Source organism: Dipodomys spectabilis, unplaced genomic scaffold, assembly GCF_019054845.1.
Source record: "Dipodomys spectabilis isolate Male_0828 unplaced genomic scaffold, ASM1905484v1 ptg000054l, whole genome shotgun sequence".
Classification (NCBI taxonomy): domain Eukaryota; kingdom Metazoa; phylum Chordata; class Mammalia; order Rodentia; family Heteromyidae; genus Dipodomys; species Dipodomys spectabilis.
In genome coordinates, this window is record NW_024870731.1 from 29,710,217 (window position 1) to 29,733,097 (window position 22,881).

Sequence of the window (22,881 nt, forward strand, 5' to 3'; positions counted from 1 at the left end):
TTCAGCTCAAAGGAAGAATCTTCAAGTGGTGGAATGTTATGCACCATAAAACTTAGGGGAAGATTAAGCAGCTGGGGATGAGTTGAGGGTAATGACTTCCCAGAATCCTTCAGATCACTCAGACAGATAGTCAATCACCTGATTAAGTGTATAGGAGCAATCCTCTGGGAAACAGTAATAGTCAAAGAAGACACTAGAATTTTCTAGTTTGGTCACTGGACTCCTGAAATATGAAATGTCACCACTGGAAAAACTAGGTGAGGCTGGTAGCTCACCTAGGTGAGCTAGGTAAGGACTCTGAATGATACATACCATTCTTCATTCAAATTAAAAAGTTATCTCACCAGGCAGAGTGACTCATACCTATAATCCTAGCTGTGCCAGGAAGCTGGCACCTGAGATCAAGTTCAAAGCCAGCTGGGCAGGAAAGTTTGTGTGACTCTTACCTCCAATTAACTACCAAAAAATTGGAAGTAGAGATATGGATCAAGTGATAGAGAGCCAGCCTTGAGTGCAAAAGCTAAGGGATAGTACCTAGTTTAAGCCCCAATACTAGCACGTGCATGGACACACGCACTGAGGTATTTTATTAGTTCAGAATATGTAAAGTTTTCAAAGAAAAATGGAGCCACTTACGATCATCATAGATGGCAGAATCAGACAAGGAGCTGCTCTCTGACGGGATGACATCTTCTGAGGATAAAAATAACGGCTTTTAGCACAACTGCACATTTACATAACCAGAGTGAACTCCATGATGCGTTTTTCAATAGCATGCATTTTATTTTCATTTAGATACATATGGCTAATAAAAGCACATTAATAATTAACTGTTCTAAGAACTGACTCATTTACTACTGAAGACACAAGAATCTTGTGTTTCAGAGCATGTGTCTAGCAGCCGTGAGGTGCTGAGTTTATTCCACAGTACCACAAACATGCACTCTCTTCAAAATTATCTGTGCATTGTAAAGACATCCTATGCATTACATTCATCTCTCAATATTTGTGGGAGTCTGGTTCCAGGGCTGCCCAAAGACACCCAAATCTAAGAATGTTCAAGTCCCTTACATACAATAACACATGTTCTTCAATGCTTTAAAATACCTCTAGATTACTTTTAATACCCTCCAATGCGAAGACTAAATACTCATGATATTGCATTGTTTAGGAAATAATGACAAAAAAAAAAGGCCTATATATGCAGAGCTTTTTATTCTGAATATGTTTGATCTGAGGTTGGTTGAATCTGAAATATGGTACTTGAAATACAAAGTATTGATGGTATTTCTTAAAACAGACCAGGTATCCAGAAAATTTTAAACTACTTTTTAAAAATACTTCCTCCATATTGAAAGAAAACTTTACCTCCTACTCTTACTGCTTATAACTAACAAATTGGAAAAAAAATCACGCCATTCTGGTCATAAATGATAAACGTTATATGAATTATATCTCAACTGTCTTTAGAGAAACTATTGTTAGTACTACTTCTTCCTTGACTCTTCTCTATAGAAAAGGGCTTTCCCTTCCCTTCCCTTTTTTTGCTCCTCTGCTCCCTTCCCAATCCTTCCCCTCCTTTCCCCTCTCCTCTTTTTCTGTTTTCTACCAGTCCTGGGGTTTGAATGCGGAGCCTAGATCTTACTTAGTATGTTTGCTAGGCTTGTATTCTACCACTTGAAACATGCCTCCGGTCCAACTTTTTGTTGATTTTTTGGAGTTAGAAGTCTAGTAGACTTTTCTGCTCAGGCTGACTTTGAACTATGACCTTCCAGATCTCAACCTCCTGAGTAGCTAGGATTACAGCTGTGAGCTCTGTGCCTTTTCTTACTAAAGTGTAGGTACTTGGTGGCTTTGTGAGCCTTCTAATTAGAACCGTGTTCCTCAACAGTGGTACTGTCAATCTTTTGGACTGGGTAATTCTTTGTCGTGGGAAGTTGTTTTTGCACTTCAGGATCTCCACCTCCACTAACTCCACCCCCACCCCCACCATCAATATTTTTCTTTTCTTCTTCTTCTTCTTTTTTTTTTCAGTATTGGGGATTGAACCTGGGGCTGTATGGATGCCTTGGAAGCACTTTACCATTTGAGTTATATCCCAGCCCACCAATGGCAACTCTGACAACCCCAAATGCCTATAAATATTGTTAAGATATTCCTGGTGGCTCTCCCTAATTGAGAACTACTGAACAGAGAGAAGTGGTTTCAAATTCTGGCACTGCCATTTATCAACTGTGAAACCATGGAAACATGCCTTCACATTTCTTAGCATCATTTGACATACTTTAAGATAGCGATATCAGTGGTACAAAATACTGAGTTAAACCATTTAATGAAACCACCAGGTAAAGATTTTAGCCTAGGGGCTGAGAAGGTGGCTCAGTGGTAGAGCGCTTGCCTTGCATGCATGAGGCCCTGGGTTCCATTCCTCAGCACTACATAAGCAGAAAAAAAAAGCCGGAAGTGGTGCTATGGCTCAAGTGGTAGAGTGCTAGCCTTGAGCTGAAGAGCTGAGGGATAGCGCCCAGGCCCAGAGTTCAGACCCCATGACCGGACCCAAAAAAAAAAAAAAAAAAAGAAAAAGATTTTAGCCTAGCTCCTAGCACATGCTAAATGTTCAATAAATGTCAGTTACACATCTTACTTTTACTATTCATCCTTGTGTGCAACCATCATGCTCTGAGTATTGCTGGTGCCCATTGACTGTTCCATAATGTATTTGGTAAGAAGAGACTTCTCAGATATGTGGATATGCTTTTGCAAATTGTTCCATGCTCAGTGTTGGGTGTTTTGGCAAAAAGGTTCTAGACAAAGACGGCACCTCAATGTAAGCTTCGAAGCCATGAAGAGAGAACTCATGCCATCCAACCTCAAATGCTAGTCTTTATCACAGCAGGCTCATTCTCTCTTAATTAGACATACAATGTAGCCTGACGGCAACGTGCCAGTCCAGTCAGCTGTCAAACACACTTTAAAAACAATCAACCCAATGTATGCTTGGCCATTGGCACCATCTGCTGCCCACATGTCAGTGGCCACAGAGGAGAACAGTTGAACCTCGCAGTTTGAGGATGAATGGGCTACGACAAATGTCTAGGAAAACAACATACACTGATAATCACCCATCTCTGCAGGTCCACACTGTAACCCACACCAAGCCAACTGGCTCTACATTTATAGGCTGAGATGCTGAAATTTTCCAGCTGTAGTTGGCTCACGCTGGTGCACTGATGTCTGTGTATTTGCTTTCCCAAAGCCTGTCTCTGCTGTATAAATCTGATGCCTAGTCTAAAACCTAGTTACCATGTTTCATCAGTTCTAAAATGCACATGAAATTTGAGGTCCCAGTGTGGCTCAAGTGGTAGAGCCTCAGCCTTGAATAGAAAAGTCAAGCAAGAGTGAGAGGCAGAGTTCAAGCCCCAGTACTGGTACCCACAAACCAAACCAAACCAATCTACACACCATCAAGAGTCCTGACTATGAGAGTCAAGCTTACAAAAGATTCTTCTACTCACCTGGTAAAATCACTGATGCTTTTTGGTTGGGTTTCTTTCCACAGCGAATTCGGTATTCATTTATTGCATTTTCAATCTCTTGAAGCTTCTTGACTGCATCTGTGTAATCTTGCTTCCGTTTCTTCTTCACAGTTTTACAGAGGTCTGGCTCACTGGCAAGTTTCTTTGCAGCTTCTACCAACTTTTGCTGTATTAGAAAATTGCTCTCCAGTTCTTGTAAAGCCGGGTCCTGCATTTATGCAATAATATTGTGTTATTTTTTTATGGGTACATCAAGTCCCTCTCTCATGCTAATAAACATATTTTGTGCATTCTTGAGTAAGATGCACTTTGAGAAAAAAATTTTCCAAGGTTTTGTTTTGTTTTTTTGTAGTCGTGGGGCCTGAGCTCTGGGCCTGGGCACTGTCCCTCAGCTCTTCAGCTCAAGGTGAGCGTTCTACCACTTGAGCCACAGTGCCACTTCTGGCTTTTTCTGCTTTATGTGGTGCTGAGGAATCGAACCCAGGGCTTCATGCATGCAAGGTAAGCACTCTGTCACTGAGCCACCTTCCCAGCCCAAAATTTTCCAAGTTTTAATACAGAGACATCCTCCAATACTTTTCCAAGAAGACAATACAGGCTTCAGCCATCTTAACTTCATCTTGACAAGTATAACCTTTTTTCTCTTCAAGTAACTAAATGACCTTTCGTTCATTAGTTGAGTGAAGATCATTTTCAAAAAGATATTCTAACCCAGGACTCATGGATACAGAATATTATATTCATATGCAGAGCTTTATCTGTTTCTGTATTTCACTAGAGATAGATAATTTAGGTTTGATTCCTCTTTCTCATTGTTCCTGGTTGCATGGTTCTGTATTCCACTAATTAAGATCACTCTGTTAGGATTAGCTGTTGTTTTCTAAAGCTAAGATGATTTTGTTTCTACAAGAAATATTGGTAGGGTCATCTTGGCTGATGGCATGTATATGAGAAAGTACATTCTATCTTGCCTAACTTATCTTTACATTGAATTACATTGGATGCTATACATGTACTAACTCATTTAATACTCATTGCCTCCCTCAGAGGGAAATTCCACCAATATTCCCATTTTACAGAGGGTAAAATAGATACCTACAAAATGAAAAACTTTAAAGGGTTTAAACTATTTGCCAAAGGCTAGGTTTTTGGCTGTTATGATCATTTATAATAATATTATATGATAAAGTTATATTATTAATATTATATTAAGCTGGGCACTGGTGGCTTATGTCCATTATCCTAGCTACTCAGGAGGCTGAGATGTGAGGATCACAGTTTAAAGCCAGCATGGGCAGGAAGGTCTATGAAACTCTTATCTCGAATTAATCAGCACAAAGCTGGAAGTAGAACCCTGGCTCCAGAGGGTAAACCTTGAGCACAAATCCTCAGGAACAGTGCCCAGATCCTGAGTTCCAACCCCAGGACCCACACAATAATAGTATTTCCAGGCCAGGCAAGGCCCTGCTATGTAGCTCAAGCTGTCCTCCAACTTTGAATCCTCCTGCTTCAGCCTCCCAAGTTCTGCAGGAATCGAATGGGGAAGTTCTTAATTCTAATAGTACGAGCTCTCCATTTATAAATATTTAGAGTTTATTTAATGCTGCCTCTGATTCATGAAGTAAAGGCCATGCTAATGGGTAAGTGACTTAAAAACCAGAGACACAGTGTGAGGACACTCCTGGCTTCGCAGTCTGCTTCACAGAAAGGCTCAGGATGGGCACTCCTACCTCTTCAGTTGGCAGTAAATTGTCATCTAACTTGAACGCGGTGCCCACTCGCCTCCTGACCTGCGGGGGCTTCTCGCCTATGTTCAGCGGGTACTCCTTTGGCATTTTACCCGTGAGTTCCTGAAAAACAGGGTGGGGTCAAGGGTGGGTAAGTGACAGACCACAGCTGGCAACACCAGGGGACCAGCCAGGAGCCCAGGGCACTCACGGCCTCGCGCAAACAGATCTTCTTCAGCTCTTCCACTTTCTTCAGGAGTTTTTCTTGCAACAGCTTCTCCTTCTTTTTGAGTTCCAGGATTTTCTCCCGCTTTTGCTCCTCACTGGCTTCTGAGTCTTGAGAACCTAGATTCGGGGGGGGGGAAGGCAAGGGGGTGGGGGAGGGGAGTATCAACCAGCCGGCTTCCTTCCTTGAGAAGGACAAAGACCTGCCCAGCCAACCTGCTATGAAAAGCTAGTTTATTTCTTTTCTCCTTGTTTCTGAACATAATAAGAGGAAACCAGAGAACATTTTCTCAGGCTCTGGGCATCGGACCGAACCTGGTAAGAAAAATGTGCTTTTTGACTTGGTCATTTTGGAAGCGATGACAGAATGCTTCATGTTTCAGACACACCCAAGGAATAATTTCTTTTCTTTTTTAAGCAGGAGGAAAGTATGATGTACCTTGAGATAGCTGTCAACTATTCCTTTGAAAGGTAAGCAAAGGAATGTTCTGGACAGCTTCAGAAACCACACGCTAACAATGGGATGGTGAGGACGAATCATTTGGTAAGTTGACAAAGTGAGGAGAAAATCCACTAAGCACAACCCCAGGACTGCTAAGACAGAGACCTCACAGTCTCTACCGAGGGCAGGGCACAGTGATTATGGCTTTATGGCGTGTGCAGTCATGATCACGTTTGTGCAGCATTTTATATTATGGAATACTGGATGATTCTCTTATCAAAAACTATATAATGAAAACAAAATAAAACTGAACATTGGGAGAAGCTGATGGAATTGATGGGGAGAAAAATGTTCTTTGAGGGTGCTCCTAGTATTCAGTATATTTGCATTTTATGTTACTTATACAGTGTCACCATTTGTGATATAACTTCATACTTTTTTGGTTCATTATTATCTTTAAGGAGGTGTACGAAGGAGTTTCATTTAACAAAGCACTGGAAGAGGTGACACTGTTTAAAACAAAATGTACTCAATATCTGACTTACGTAACTGTAACCCCTCTGTACATCACCGTTACAATAATTTTTTAAAAAAGAAGTTTATGAATACAATGTATCTTGTATTCAAAGTTGTCGCTTCCTGTAGCTTCCCCCAAACTCCTTTGTTTTCCAAGCAATGGGTATATATGTATATGGGTGTGGGGAAACAAATGAAAAACCAGAAAACCACAAAATACCAAAATCTGTGGCCAGATGGCTAACACTTATAATCCTAGCTACTTAAGAGGCACAATCTAAGGACTGTGGTTCAAAGCCAGCTCAGATAGTCAAATGTGAAGATTTTTATCTCCAATTTATCACCAAAAGGCCAACAGTAGGGTTGTGGTTCAAGTGGTAGAGCACCAGCCTTGAGTCTAAAAAGCTAAGGGACAGCTTCCAGGCCCTGAGTTCAAGCCCTAGTGCCAGCACAAAAAATAAACCAAACCAAACACCAATAGATAAATAAATAAATAAATAAACCCACAACACCAAAGATGTCATATCCTTTTCAGTTTCGAGGATTTACCTGACGATATTAAGCTGCCATTGCTTGCCATGATGAACTGGCTTTTTGCTTCCAGTGTCATCAGTTTGGAGACCCTCTGTGTTCCCGTCTCTGTCAAATCCATTGCAATATCGTCTAAACTTCTGGCAGAAGGAATTTTTGCCTACAGAGCATATAGAATTAGCAAAACGAATCACATTTTACTATAATCCAAACATTAAGTTACTATACTGTGAAAATATCCACACAGAGGGCAATTCAAAATAATTATTAAGCTGATACCAGAAAACAAAACAAAACAAAACCCTTAAGCTCTGCATTTAAAATGTTTTGGTCACTATAACTGCTTTTCTCTCACGGCTTGGTTCAGTCACAGAGTTTAATGTCACCAGCAACACCATCAATGTCCATACATATGCATACCAGCGTCTGTCTTTTAAATAGATGAAGGAAACTTAAACAATTGCTAGTATAGATAAAAAAAAAAAACCAAAAAAAAAAACTTCAAAGGACAAAAATGCATGGGCTTGCATATTTGCTGAGAAAGTTCATCTCCTAAATAGCTACAAGACTGTGATCTGTTCCCCTATGCAAATGCTTCTAGTTACTTACTTTGCTTTGCTTCCGATCCAGGTAGAACTGATGCTGACTAATAGCCATCACCCAGATGGACTTGATCAGAGAAGAGTTTGCATACCACGTTTGCACATACAGGCCACTTTGCCCAAAGGTCCTCCGAGACACTGAAATCCTAGAACATGAAGGAAAGCAGTTGAATCCATTGCTGTGGACCAGTAAGGACAGTGTTATTACGGGCACCTTCCTCTTCACTGACTCTGCTGGTCACTAGGGGGCTGACCAGGTCTTGATTTTCCCCTTTTTATGACAAAACTACTGAGGATCTAGGCAATCTAAGCATATTTTCAAAACCACGAATGCACACACTGAAAAGCAGAACAGGCATCAGTCAAATGAGAGGCTCCAGAAAATCCTTCAGTTAGAAACGCAGGACCACCACAAGAGGTGAAGGACAGGTGATGATTTAAATGTCTTTAAATCATGACTGAGGCTCAAGGGCCTGCCTCCATTGAAGAAAGAGCTTGTCTGATCTAGGTGACCAAATCTACCCAGGAGATGAATATAACATTAGGAGATGAATACAATGATATCAGCTGGAAATGTCTTAGGCTAGAGTATTATTTGTGCATCCATACAATAAGGAAGGTAAGAGGAAGAAAGAGAGAAGAAGAGAGGAAAGAGAAGGAGAGAGAGGAAGAGAGAGAGGAGGTTGGGTACAGAGGAAGGCTGTGTGTGTGTGTGTGTGTGTGTGTGTGTGTGTGTGTGTGTGTGTGTGTGAAGGGGGGGAGGGGGTACTAATGTTCTTCATCGGAATTTGGCTTATCTCCCTGGGTCACCGTTTTTCTTTTCTGCAGCTGTTTCCTCCCATCTCTCTAACCTCCAAAACATCCATAAACTTTATCTTAAGAGCTTGGGGAACCTACATCCTGATTTTCATTCACGCTGATAATTTGACAACTGTTTTTATTTTTTTAAGGACTAAATTAAGAAATGATCACAGGATTTGAATTGATATTTCTCTTAAGTTCTACACATGGGCTGATAAACTCATGAAGAGAGGCTCTGTTCCTCATTAATCCTAAGGGAAATGCAGACAAGTTAAACCAGGAGAAAACCATTTCACACTACAATGATGTCTTTAACACACATGTGCAAGCACATACGTGTGCACACATAGCAAGTGGTAGTGAGGTGTGGAGAAATTGGAACCTCCTATATTGCTGGTATGGATGCAAAGTGGCCCAGTGCTTTGGAGAAAGTCTATCCCCCTGGAGGTATTGAAAAGTTACCCTATCACTCTACAATTCTAAGGTATAGCCTCAAGAAAAAGAAAAGCATGCATTCATACAAAAACCACAGCAGTGTTATCCACAGGGAGCCTGGGACCAGACAAAAATTTCTGATTTTTACCTTCGTGGATCATGAACTTCAACAGCGAATTTTTTCTCACGGAAATATAAATTCTCCAGTTGCTTCCATTGAAATAACTAAAAGAAGAAGAAGAAAAAAGAAAAGTCACACAGCCAGTAATTACTCTTAGTTTTACAGTGTCCTGAAATCAGCTTAATAAGCAAAGTGATTTTAAGTTCTCAGGAATGTATGCTGATAAAGTTAAGCCCAAATAAATGATTCATCAACATTTTTTTTTAAACCCAAATCAACCACAACCTGAAACCATTTTATTCCTTCCTCTGACAGTAAATTGTACCTACTCAGCTTCACCTGATAAATCTCCCCAGCACAATAAAACCAAGCATGGGAACACGCATACTATTTTTTCCTCTGACTCAAGGAAACAATAGGAAACCTGCCTAAGATTCCAGTAAGCAAGTAACCTTCTTCTTAGAGATGCTGACTTCCTTTGTGAATGGAAAGATACCGGATGGAGTGTCTTGAAGATCAGAATGACTTTAAGATCGCAGATTAAATTTCAGAAGAATTTGCGAAGTGAAAGTAAAAGAGAAATCCGCCCTCTTCCCCTCTCTCTCCCCCTCCTTCCCCTCCCCTCCCCTGTCCCCCACTTCCCAGGCAGACTGGTAGTGGCGCTCAGACTGGTAGTTTCTCACCTAGCAGAATTTCCCTAAATCTCACAGAAGCTGAGCCCCAGGAACTGGTGGCACGCCATCTGACCCAAGCCTGCTGGAGGTCTCCCGTGCGCTCCAGGGCGCGCGCCCCCTTCCCACGGCGAGGAGGCATGGGCGGGCAGGGGGAGCGCGGACACCGGGCTCGGGCTGCACGTTCCGGTGATGGCCGAGGAATCTTAACGAGAACGTTTTAAATGGACCCCCCCCCCCCACCCCAATAACCAGCGGTTCGCGTCCCCGCGACGCACTCTCCGCAGAAGATCGGAGAGGAGACTTTGCACCACCCTGCGACCCTCGCAGAGATCAGCAGAACCGGAGCTTCACAGTCTCCATCCAAGCGCAGCCGTGGGACCCCCGGCAGGAAAATCAGCCGCAACCCACCGACACGGGCGCTGTCTGACCGCAACACTGGGCTGTCCCTGACCCCCAACCCTTCCCCAGGCGTTCAAGGAGGAGTGAGCGCAAGCTTACGTCTACGTACCCGTGTCCCACTGTGTCCGGGGGCTCGAGGTGGTCATTTCCTTCCATCCATAAGTTCCCAAAGTAGGGGGACAGAAAGAAGAGGGCAAGCCCCAGCGCTGTCTACACCCCCCACCACACACACACCACACACACACACCCTGCTTCCGACGGCAGCTCCGGTGCTTTTGGAACTGAGTTTCATAAGACTAGGTGTAACTTCGTTTCACAAGCCATGCCTCCCACGACAGGTCCGCCCCTGACATCAGCAAGTCCGCCGGCCACACCCCCAGCTCCTCCGGCCTCCCATCCGGGAGGACGGCAGAGGGCTGGCTCCTTTTTCCCCCCCAGAAGAGAGACTTCTGGGGCTGGGCCTGGGGTGATTCCTTCTGGGAAATCCGCCACTTGCAGCCCACCAGTCTCACGGCTGGCTGTTTTAGGAAAATCTTTTTTTTTTCTTTCATGCCCAGGTCTGCTTACCCAGCACATGAACAGGTTCTACAGGAAGAGCAAGAATGCAGCTCAGCTGTGTTTTCCTTCTCGGGCCATTCCCACACACCACAGAAAAGCCAGGGTTCTGCTGGAAACTTGATCCCTGAAAGCCACCCCTCCCCCTCCCGTCACTCGATCAAATACCGGTGCGAAAGCACTGTCTCCACTCGGGGTGCAGCCCACGTGGAGGACAGACACGCTCCCTGTGATCCAAAGCAGCCCTGCTGAGGAGGATGTAGGGCTTACACTCCTTTGGAGAACTTTAAAATAATTAGGTATTTAGCTAATCAGGCCAGACTGATTTGGGAGGGGAACTTGCACTAGAGAAGTAGTTTATCACCCCATACAGTAAGGTATACCCTAAGTCAGCTGAAAAGCTAAAGGAGGCTGCAAGGAAAACATCTGTGTTTGAGGGGCGAGATCTATGTTCAAAGGACTTGAGAGAAGCAAAGTATGCTTTATAGTTTCTACATTTTCTATTAGTTGGAGAACAGTTATGTAGGATATGGCATCTTATAGGTCACTGATAGTATATATTTATGTGCATACCCACAAACACCCTCGTAATTTTCCTAGTTATACAGAAAAATAAGCCTGGTGCCCGTGGTATGCATTTGTAATCCTAGCTACTCAAGGAAGCTGAGTGTCATGGTTCAAAACCAGACCAGGCAGAAGTCTGTGAGGTTCTTATCTCCAACTAAATTCCAAAAAGCCAGAAGTGGAGGTATGGTTCAAGTTGGTAAAATCACCAGTGCAAAGAGGAAAAGCTAAAGGATAGCACCCAGGCCCTGAGTTCAAGCCCTTGTACTGGCCTGTTTTTCCCCCAACCCCTAGTTCCTATTCTTGAGGATTAAAAAAAAAAGGGCATATTTTGGCAAGGGATGGCATTGATCAAAGTACACTGTAATCAGAGATTGACACGTTGAATTGAAACCCCTTTGTACAATACTAAAAGATAATTTAAAAAACTAGAAAATAAAAAGTGTATTTGTATTACAATACTGTGTCAAGTATGAAACCAAAATATTTGCCAAAATGGTCATTACTTAGCATAGTAGCAATCGTTCGTTGGTATTTATTTGTTTATTTTTATGTGGATTCACTAAAAGCTTTGAGTTTGAGAATCTGTTGGTTTTAGAATATGCTGCTAGTGACAGAGGGGAATAGTTTTAAGATAAAAATAAGACAATTAGCTGTTCCAGATTTATTTCTTCGCTACATTCATTTGAAACCTTCAGTTGAGATGGATGGACACAGAGTAAGAGAATGCAGCCATCTTGGATTACTTTGACATTGCAAAAGTAAATAAGCAGATAAAATAGAAAAAGGGAGAGAAACAACACAAATACTATTTACAGAAATAATCAAGAAATTACACTAGGAAAAAAATAGTTGTAAGGTGATTAATCTTGTCTTAAAACAATGACAAGCTAAGAAATTTAAAACCAGCATAGAAGATTATCAAACCCTATTTTTAAAATTAGTCTGCATTAGTTGCACATGGGAGATGTCATTGTACCATTTCCATACATGTAAATATATATGTATACATATGTATATGGATATATGTATATACCCCAGTCACGCACACCTCCTCTATCACTTTCCCCTATCCTACTCATCTTTCTTAAAACAATTTCAACTATTTAAACCATATTCATCCTCATTCATTCTCTTCTTTAGCTGTCCTTCTTCTGGTTGGTACTTACTTCCTAAGACAGCCTATCAAACCTTGTTTTGAAAGTGAATGTGTATGAAATATTACACAGGAATAAAAAATTTCCCTTTATCCTTAGGAGTGAGAGGAGCTGATGGCTTTAAAATGGTTTACCAAACACAATACTTTATTAGGTGGAATGGATGTGCTAAATATTTAAGCCCTATTGTGGAAACCTACAGTCAATATTCACTTGCACAAACTGAAGAACTATTAGGAATTGCCTCTTCCTTATTCTCCACTTCATTATCATGGTGCCTCAATATCCAACCTACTGTCAAACCTAAAAGAAACAACCCTGTGAGAAAGAGCAAAGGGACTTTTAGAAAACAGGCTTAAATGCATACTATTAACTTCTGAAATCATTGCTTTTCTTTTTTTTCTTTTTGGTCAGTCATGGGGTTTGAACTCAGAGTGTGGGTGCTATTCCTGAGTTTTTCTGCTCAAAGCTAGTGCTCTAGCACTTTGAGTCATAGCTCTATTTCTGAATTTTGGGTTAATTGGAGATTAGAGCCTCATGGACTTTCCTGCCTGGGCTGGCTTTGAACAGTGATCCTTAGATCTCAGCTTCCTACGTAGCTACGATTACTGGCATGAGCCACCAACCAGCACTTGGCTTGAAACCATTCCTTTTCCAACAACAAACATTTCTTGAGCACCCTCAGTGGGCAAGGTCCTCTTCCTGTTGTCAAATCATGAATAGGTCCTTCTTCCTTCCTCCAGCCCTCCCTTGTAAGGCCCACATGAATCGAGTCAAGGAGACCAGATTGCCTAGGATTGGATCAGGTTGTGCTATTTGGGCAGTTGCTTAACTCCCTTGAGCCTCACTTTCATCTTCTACAAAATGGACCAACAATAGCTGTATCCCAGGACAGAAATATTCAGTGAGACAAAAAATAAAATGCCTAGGAATTAACTTAACCAAAGAAGTGAAGCACCTCTATGATGAAAACTTTAAAAACCTGAAAAAGGAAATCAAAACAGAACTTAGAAAGTGGAAAAACCTCCCATGCTCCCGGATTGGAAGGATCGACGTTGTGAAAATGGCAATACTTCCCAAAGCTATCTACAAATTCAATGCGATACCTATCAATATTCCAACCTCATTCTTCAAGGAAATAGAAGAGGCAATCCAAAAATTCATAGGGAACAATAAATGACCCCGAATAGCAAAAACAATCCTTAACAGAAAGAACAGTGCTGGAGGAATACCAATACCAAATTTCAAACTCTACTCCAAAGCCATAGTAATCAAAACAGCTTGGTACTGGCACAAGAACAGACCTGAGGACCAATGGAATAGAATTGAACACCCAGAAATGAACCCACAGACCTATAGCTATCTAATCTTCGATAAGGGAGCTAAAAAAATAGAATGGAAGAAAGACAGCCTCTTCAGTAAATGGTGCTGGCAAAATTAGTTAATCACTTGTAGAAAACTAAAGCTAGATCCTTATATATCAGCCTGCACCAGAATCAACTCCAAGTGGATCAAAGACCTCGGGGTCAAAGCAGACACTCTGAAAACATTACAGGATGGAATAGGAGAAACCCTAGGTCTCCTTGGCTCAGGCCGAAATTTTCTTAATAGAGACCCAGAAACACAACAAATCAAAGAAAGGTTGGACAAATGAGATTGCATGAAATTGCAGAGCTTCTGCATGGCAAAGGACATAGCTAGCAAGATCAACAGAAAGCCCACGGATTGGGAGAAGATCTTCACTAACCATACACCAAACAAGGGTCTCATATCTAAAATATACCTGGAACTCAAAAAAATCAAATCCCCCAACAACAAATCCTCAAAGAAACAACTGTCCAATAATAAGTGGACTAAAGACTTAAAGAGAAACTTCTGTGAAGAGGAAAGAAGGATGGCCAATAGACACATGAAGAAATGCTCAACCTCCCTAGTCATAAAAGAAATGCAAATCAAAACAACACTGAGATACCACCTCACCCCAGTTAGAATGGCTAAAATCAAGAACTCTAATAACAACGGATGCTGGAGGGGATGTGGACAGAAGGGAACCTTACTGCATTGTTGGTGGGAGTGTAAACTTGTTCAACCACTTTAGAAAGCAGTATGGAGGTTTCTCAAAAGACTCCACATAGAGCTTCCCTATGACCCAGCAATCCCACTTTTGGGCATTTACTCAAATGATCACAAACAAGACCATACTAAAGCTACCAGCACAACTATGTTTATTGCAGCATTATTTAAGAAAAAATTATATTAAGTGAAGTAAGCCAGGCCCAAAGAAACATAGGTCCCATGGTTTCCCTTATTTGCAATATCTAGTATATGTCTGAGTCAAGCAGAAAAGGTCAGATAAGTTGATATTAGGCGAAATGAACCCCAAGATAAGGATTCGAATGTTTTTTCTTTCTTGCGATTGTTTCTAAAATATTTATAAGATGATTTCTTTGTTGCTTTGTATGTCCCTCCCCCATGGTATAACCCTTGTTTTCACTGTATTTGATGTTGGTATAATTTGTGGAGGGGAAGAGAAAAAACAAATTGTTTATAAATAGGGATACAGGTGGACCCATTGCAACAGTAAGATGTAGAAGACATTATGTCCAAAAAACGAACTTTACACCTTTGGTGGGAGGGGCGGGGGATGGGAAGGGATGGGAAGAGGAAACAAAGGAGGAGACAACAATGCTTGATAAGAAATGTACTCATGGGCTGGGAAGGTGGCTCAGTGGTAGAGCACTTGCCTTGCATGCATGAGGCCCTGGGTTCGATTCCTCAGCACCACATAAGCCGGAAAAAAAAAGCCGGAAGTGGCGCTATGGCTCAAGTGGTAGAGCATTAGCCTTGAGCTGAAGAGCTGAGGGACAGCGCCCAGGCCCAGAGTTCAGGCCCACGACCGGACCCCTCCCCCCCAAAAAAAGAAATGTACTCATTACCTTGCCCATGTGATTGTAACCCCTCTGTACGGCATTTTCACAATTAAAAAAGTGAATAAAGCACATTCTTGGAAAATGAAAAAAAAAATTCAGTGAGACTGTACAGTGTTTAACCCAGAGCTTGGCTCAGAACACATATTTACTAAATGGTAAAGCTAGATGTATTGCTATGAAGGACTCTCCATCTACATCTCTCATTTTTATCCAGTCAAGAACAGCCACTTAACAGCAGAAAGAAATTCAGAAACAATCTAGCTGAACCCCACATCTGTCTTTCCACTGACGGAAACTTCTGAGTCAATCTGTTGACATAGCTGTGTCACTCAAAACACCAATTCTGAGTTTCAGACTCTGTTGATTTCGGGGGTGTTTCATGATAAACCCTGTAGGTAGGAAATCTGTTCTCTGCCCTGTACCCTGGAGGTCACAGATGAGAAGAGAGGGTGAGGCACAGGCATAGAAGATGCACCCGAGCAAGCTCCCACCTGTCTAGAGTAGCCAGGCAAAAGGAATGGGTCTGAACAGGTAGGAGAATGCTGAGCATCCGGTACCTGCCCCAGGGCAGGGGAACCACCTGCAGTGGGGGTGGGGGGTGGGGAGGTGTCATGAAAGACCCAGGGAAAGCTCTGGATAGAAAAGATCCAGATTAACTCCTGCCAGATTGAAAGTACAAGTTATCCAAGTAAACCACTAAGCAAGAATAGTAAAGACAGCTAGGCGCTGGTGGCTCATGCCTATAATCCTAGCTACTTAGGAGGCTGAGAGCTGAGGAAGGCGGTTCAAAACCAGCCTGTGAGATAGATCTCTTAACCACCAGAAAACTGCTGTGGCTCAAACTGGTATAACACTAGCCTTAAGCAAAAGAGGGCCCAGACCCTGAATTCAAGCCCGGTGATGACTGACGGGAAAAAAAAAAAAGAAAGAAAGAATAGTAAAGATGTCACAGTCACAGGAGTTTGGCTTTGTAGTTGTACTTGTATTATAGGTTAATCATTTAGCTGGAAATGAGTAAATTCAGGAGAGTCTCAGCTAAAGTACATCAAACAATGACTCACCTAAGGTGATCCCCTGTTATTACCTGAAGCAAAACTGAGTGAGGATTGGCCTACCTTTTATAATGTTAAAAGGTTACATTTACTGAACATATTGCAAGACATATGGGAATAAAACAAATGTATATGTAAAGTACATATATGTATATGCATATATGTATTCATTTTTTACATTTTGATGATACTTGGGATTGAACACAGGGCCTCAACCTTGCTAGGCAACTGCTCTACATTGCTCCACAACACCAGTTCTTTTGCTTTTATTTTGTTTTTCAGATAGGGTCTCATGCTTTTCCTTGGGCTGGTCTTGAACGGTGATCTTTCCACTTTAGCTGGGATGACAGGCAACGCATTACCATGTCTGGCGTCAATATATATTTTTATTTTATTATTATTTTTTTGCTGGTACTTGGACTTGAACTCAGTGCCTAGGACCTGTCCCTGAGCCTCTTTGTGCTCAAGGCTAGTGCTCTACCACTTGAGCCACAGCACCACTTGCAGCTTTTTTGAGTAGTTTATTAGAGATAAGAGTCTGATGGGGACTTTTCTGCCTGGGCTGGCTTTGAATCATGATCCTCAGTCCTCAGCCTCCTGAGCAGCTAGGATTACAGGCATGAGCCACCAGCACCCGGCTCAATATATTTTTAACAAAAGAAAAAAGGAAGAAACAAAAACAAAATAGAAAGAAGGAAGGAAAAACATCCAGTTACACTTAAAATAACTATAGTAGCCATTTGTAGATGGGTCTTGAAGACTCCTCAATTTTCTTTAGAACTAGTGAGTCTCAACTTATGGTTGGAGGGGTAGGGGGAATCCTGGAGCTTAAACTCAAGAGCCTGGATACTGTCCCTGAGCTTTTCTGTTCAAGGCTGGTGCTCTACCACCTGAGCCACAGCTCCATTTTCCAGTCTTTTAGGTGGTTAAATGAAGACTCTCATGGACTTTCCTGCTTGGGCTGGCTTTGAACCTTGATCTTGGCATCTCAGCCTCCTGAGTAGCTAGGATTACAGGCATAAGGTACGGGTGTCCAGCTTTACGATGGTTTTATACCACCCAGATGCCCCAGGATGCAGCTGCACATCCTACAGTGTACAGGACAGACGCAGTGAAAACATTCATGTTACTAAGATCAACAATTCCTGAGAGTGGTGGTATTCCCTAGGCTTTGGTCACTGGAATGCATTGATGTAGATTATACAACTTTCTGCTCTAAAGTAATGAACTTTGGAGTTCTATTTCTCTCAACTAGATTATCTCATTAGGGGCAAATGGTTGTTCAGGTAGCTTCCAAAGTATAAAAGTCACGCGCCAGAGGAACTGTCAACAACTGATCAGACATATCAGGTGTAGTCAACTACAAGTTCATCACACACTCAGAGAATGACAACCGTCTTCAGATGTGATTTCCTCACCTGACAAGTCATAAAACATCACATCTTAAAAGGAAGGAATAAGACTCATGGGGGGGAGGGGGGTTTGCAAGGTTTAGAAGATGCAGTTCGGGTTTTGGAAAATGTATAATATAAACGCTGACGTGTAAAGGATGTCATCGCACCCAAATTTTCCCCTGTGGCCAAATGTCTATCTTCCCAGAGCTGAGCTAATGACTTCCTGTTAAAACTTGCATGAGAGCGCTCACTGTGTGCATTTGAGACAGACAGGGCAGGCCTGCTACCCATAGCTGCTTGCATGATGTTTGGGGTTTATGCTGATGCCCCCGTCTTTGGGGTAGTATCCCTTTTGTTTATTAAATCCTCCCAAGAAAATCTCTATGCCTAAATATATTCTTTCTTTCCAGATGAAATGCCAGGTCCTTGGTGGCAAAGACTATAGTTTGTTTGTTTTTTCCCTTAAAAGAGATAAAGGAAATTAGTTCAGGGGTCTTACAAAAAGCAACAACTTGGTAAATGTGTTTCTTGAAAAAAACAAACAAACACATAGTCTAGTTTATTATTATGCTGTGTTCTTAGAAAATTTTAAAGCTAGATAATTTGATATCAGTCAAACTCTGCTACTTCTTCTCCCTTACCCCACACCTTCCAAAAAAGAAAAAAGAAAATCCCAGGCCTGTTGATCACTGGCCACAGGTATATAGTAAAGAAATCATTACTGTGTATGACCATTCATAGAATGACTTGTCATAGTGGCTAATTGCTTTGGTCTGCATTCAGACTGGTCAGTTCTATTTAAGAGCTACCTTTCATTTTTCTTCATGTGTCAACAATTTGTTCCTTGTTACGTGCCTTGATACCTCAAGTAACCAGATGATGAATGACACCTGATGGTTCTGCTCGTGCGCCATTTCCTCCTCTGCTAAGAGCATCTGTCATTACTATGGGGGAAATGTTCTCACTCTGGAAGCTGTGGCTATAGCAGGCTCTTCTCAGTTTTAAAACTAGCTTACCTCCTTCCAGGCAGCACACTCTCATCTCTGACTAGAACAAGCCACCAACTTGATAAGCAGCTCACCTCTGGGTTCTCAGCTTACATGTAGCCTTTCTCAGGGAAGACTTCCCTGCACATGCAAGTGCCCCGGCCCCCTCCCCAGTATTTATCCTTTTCTTCTTGTCTGGTTGCATCAGAAGCAAGTCAGAATCTTTAATCCTGTTTTCATTTCTTTGCTTACATGCTCCTTATCAGCTACTATCCTGAAAGACTTCAAAAGAAATAAACATAAGGCAAAAGGAATGAGGTTTCTCCCCCTGCCCCCATACCCCTCCCCCCTCACCTCAGGTCTATTTTGATACTTCCTTTTGGCAACATGACACCTTAAGTTGTCTTCCGTCCTGGCCACCCAACTAGGGCCAATACTTCCCAGTCTCCCTTGCAGCAAGTGATAACCATATGAATGAGAAAAAGACTACATTCTTCAGCAATATCCGGTCAAATTCGAGGAAGTTCCTCAACTTAGAATTCTAATTTGCAATATTACAATTTCTAAACTTGGAATTGTGATGAACTACAGAAGGAGAAAATACCACCCAGCCCACTATACTTATAAGTTAGAGTGCAGCGAAATATTTAAACTCAGTGAAAACATTCTCTGCTTCCTTGGGTCTGGGAGGTAGAGAGTAGACAGAATGATCTAAATGTGATACATGAGAAAAGAAAGGCCTAGAAAGGATAGGTGTCTTCTAGGGTAAGTCATTGGTCAGTGAGAATGTAGAATTGGTTTTGATTTCAAATCCATGCTCTAGGGTTAGAGTTCTGCTTTCTCAGGCTTGGCCGGTTTTAGCCACAATCAGATTGATTATTGGTGTGGCTGGAGCTTAATTATACCCTTTATAAACAGGATGGACAGGTCTCTGGATGGCATCTTGTAATCCCATCTTTCTCTTCCATACCATACTTCATTTTGCCTTCATGTAGAAAATACGATTAGAAAGTACATGTTTTCTTCTTTCCCACAATGAATTTCCTTCATAGAGTTTAGGCAGTATTAGATGTAGCTTCTGATCAACATTCTTGGTGTGAAATTGGTAGTGGAAAGTGGAAGGAGAGGCTGAAATAGTCAACATGGTTGTGTTAAAAAAAAAAAAAAAAAAGAGTAAGAAAGGAAAAAACCAAACCAAAAAAACTACCTCACTGTCTTTAAATAAAACAAGCTCTCTATGTTTATGACAAGAGAGAACAGGAAAGCCTTTGTGCTTATCTTTCTGGCTCTAGGCATTAGGGAATCCCAACTTTTTTTTTTTTAAATCAGGTAATGAAGGCCTAGAACTTTTTCCCACCTTCAGTGAAAAAGTTCATCATCAGACTTTCTTGGCATGCATAATGCAAAAAGATGCCAATCTTGAAAGCATTTCATCCTAGGATGGTTTAGTGATGACACCTAGATGAACATGCCATTTTATTCTCCCATCTCTACCAGCTGACTGACTCTGGTTTTCCCAGGTGAAATTCTTGCCGGAGGGCTAGAAATTAGTCACGACAAATACTTATACTCCACTCAGCCACTCCTTGCTGAAGAGCAGACATTTGTTCTGCAAACACTTGGAGCAATAAAAATGTAGAACCTTAAAGTTTTTTTTTTTTCTATTTTTCCTAAAGTAAAATCTTTACCTATTGTAAAATTCAAATGCCCTACCATTTAGAATTCAGTCAAGTTCTGGTACATTTTCACCATCGATAAGTGTTGGCAACCTACATTTCATAGAGAAAGGGAGAACTGAACAATAAAACTTTTGATGGGCTAAAATGTTAATGCTCTGAATTCTGTGATATGTCACTAGGGATTTAAATACTTTACTTTTCATATGTATCTCACCTTTGGGCATTCTGGTTAATTGGGAAGAGAAAGTCTTATACATTCCTAGGAATAACTTCCTATTCCAGCAGTTTTACCACGAACTTGTAGCCATTATAGGTCCCTCTCTAGCCAATGACCCAAGTTTAGTTCCCATATATCCTCTGCCTCTTCCATGACCAATGATTGACTACAAGTTATCCAATAGTGACTGGGGTTAGGATGGTACTAAATAGAACTCCATTTAGTTCTTCCAGCCACCCTTTTTAACCAGTGGCAGTACCACCATGCCAATGAGAAAACCAGTATTCAAGAAAAACCAAACAATACGCTCAAGGTTACACAGCAGGCAGACATCAGGAACGAGGTCTGGGACGTCCCCTAAACTCTTGCCCTGCATTATTTATTGTACTATTCGGAAGGAAAACAAACCATTGGCCTCCCGGACTGGAAAAAAAAAAAAAAACTTTAAAGCTAAACTCCATGAAGAGTACTTACTGGGTGCTCTGGGAGGTAAAACAAACATGGTGGACACCACTCACCGGCAATAATTAACAGACACTTATCCAGAAAGGCTGGCAGGCCTCTGCTGGTGCATCTTGAAAAAAACCTCTTTTTAAAACAGTCTTTTGGGCTCAGTCTTTTTGATTCTTGGTACATCTTTGTCCTAGCTTGCTGTTAAACCACATTATTATCATAGCACAGCCACGTGGCTCAAGAGGCTGAACATTTCAGTGTGTCCCTATAACCTTATTCAATGGGTATCAGTATTTGGAAATGTTTAAATTATGCATTCATTTATTTGTTTAAGCTGGACTGGGAGAGGGACTTAGAGAATACTCCCCACCCCTCTCAATGAACTCAAATCAGTAGGGCATAGGAAATATTAAGTATATGGATGCAAAATCCATCGTCAGATTTTAACAGAAGAACAAAGCAGAAAGCAAAAGGTGGTACAGGATAAACACATTCTAAAATAATCAAAAAAGAGATTGCAAAAAAGAGACAGCATAAAAACACAGGATGTGTTTTTCTGTTTCCTTTAGAAGTGTGTGGCGTGTCTTGAAAATGAAATAAGAAAACTCTGCAAATTAAAAAAAAAGGAAAACTCTGCAAATAAAAAAAAAAAAAGGAAGTGGCTTCTGACTCTTGTCTAGACTTTGGAATGAATAAGCCACCTGATTATGATCAGTGTCAAGCAATATTTACCAATTTTTATGAAGCTGTGAAGGTAAAGAGAGGCTGTGAGTCACAAGCGCAAAAGAGGAAATTATGTTAATATTTACTGTACAGATTCTGACTCACCATTCTTTAGGGGAAAACAATCTGCTTTTTCTTTGAAGCATTTACATTCTGAAGGAATCTCAATCTTCTCAAGCATGTTAGTTGAGAAATTACTTACAAGTTGATTAAATTACGTATGTTCTTTTAATTAATTAATTAATTATTATTTTGTGCTGGTACTGGGATTCAACTCAGGGCCCGAGATCTCTCTCTTAGCTGTTTGACTCAAGGCTGATGTTCTACTACTTGAATCATATCCCACATTTGTCTTTTTGCTGAATAATTGGAGATAAGTGTCTTACTGACTTTCTTATCCTGTCTGGCTTCAAGCCACAATGCTCACTGGATTAGGGTGTGGCTCAAGTGGTAGAGCATTTGCTCAGTAAGCATAAGCCCCTGAATGCAATCCCCTGTACCACTAAATATATATATATATATATATATATAATAAGCACAATCCTGAGTAGTTAGGACTACAGGTGTGACCTAGATTATTCACTGAGGTATAGTGTACACACCTGCTCAAGCAGGAACACTATTTCTCCTATTCTTCCTAGACATTAAATTGATCTGCCTTGCAGAAACAAAATAGTAATCCTATGACTTCATACATGCTCTCTCGATGTCCCCTTTATATATGGGGATCGATGGTTGAATGTTGCTTTCTCATTGTCATTCATAATTTCTGGTAAGACGCCTCAACGTACAACTAGTCTGGTTCATGAGAGCTTGGAAAGAGGTTGTGTACAGCCTGAGACTACTCTTATCTGTCACAGCTCTAAAACGGTGACAAGGAGAGGAGATATACTTTCATAACTCAAGGAAGACTGTGAGCACAGACTGATCCTAGACAAGGACCCTGACAAGGTGCAGAGTGCTGTGGAATGATTCGGGGCTGCTTTATGAAAAGTAGAACCTGAGACAGACGGACCAGCGAGGAGGGATTTAAGGCTGTGATGCTAGTGGAGATGATGCAGGTAGGCTAACCAGGATCTGCTAACAGAGGCATTGTTTCACTCATGCAGCTGCTTATGATGCTGGCACAACCAATCAGACATCAGGAGTAGAGCTTGTCCGT

General features: G+C 41.5%; 1 protein-coding gene across 5 annotated transcripts in view; it reads right to left on the reverse strand.

The window, feature by feature from the left end:
* Frmd4b (FERM domain containing 4B) overlaps window positions 1-22,881 on the reverse strand; it is a 188,875-nt gene that overhangs the window by 14,069 nt on the left and 151,925 nt on the right. For 4 of the 5 annotated variants that reach the window (XM_042679986.1, XM_042679981.1, XM_042679983.1 and 1 more), the window contains exons 12-18: window positions 8,964-9,040; window positions 7,587-7,725; window positions 6,996-7,137; window positions 5,475-5,608; window positions 5,267-5,386; window positions 3,516-3,744; window positions 637-693 (exon numbers count right to left, since the gene is read on the reverse strand). In XM_042679986.1, coding sequence (XP_042535920.1) covers window positions 637-693; window positions 3,516-3,744; window positions 5,267-5,386; window positions 5,475-5,608; window positions 6,996-7,137; window positions 7,587-7,725; window positions 8,964-9,040 — 898 coding nt within the window. The remainder of the gene's footprint in view (window positions 1-636; window positions 694-3,515; window positions 3,745-5,266; window positions 5,387-5,474; window positions 5,609-6,995; window positions 7,138-7,586; window positions 7,726-8,963; window positions 9,041-22,881) is intronic. The other variant, XM_042679982.1, reaches the window with a different exon arrangement.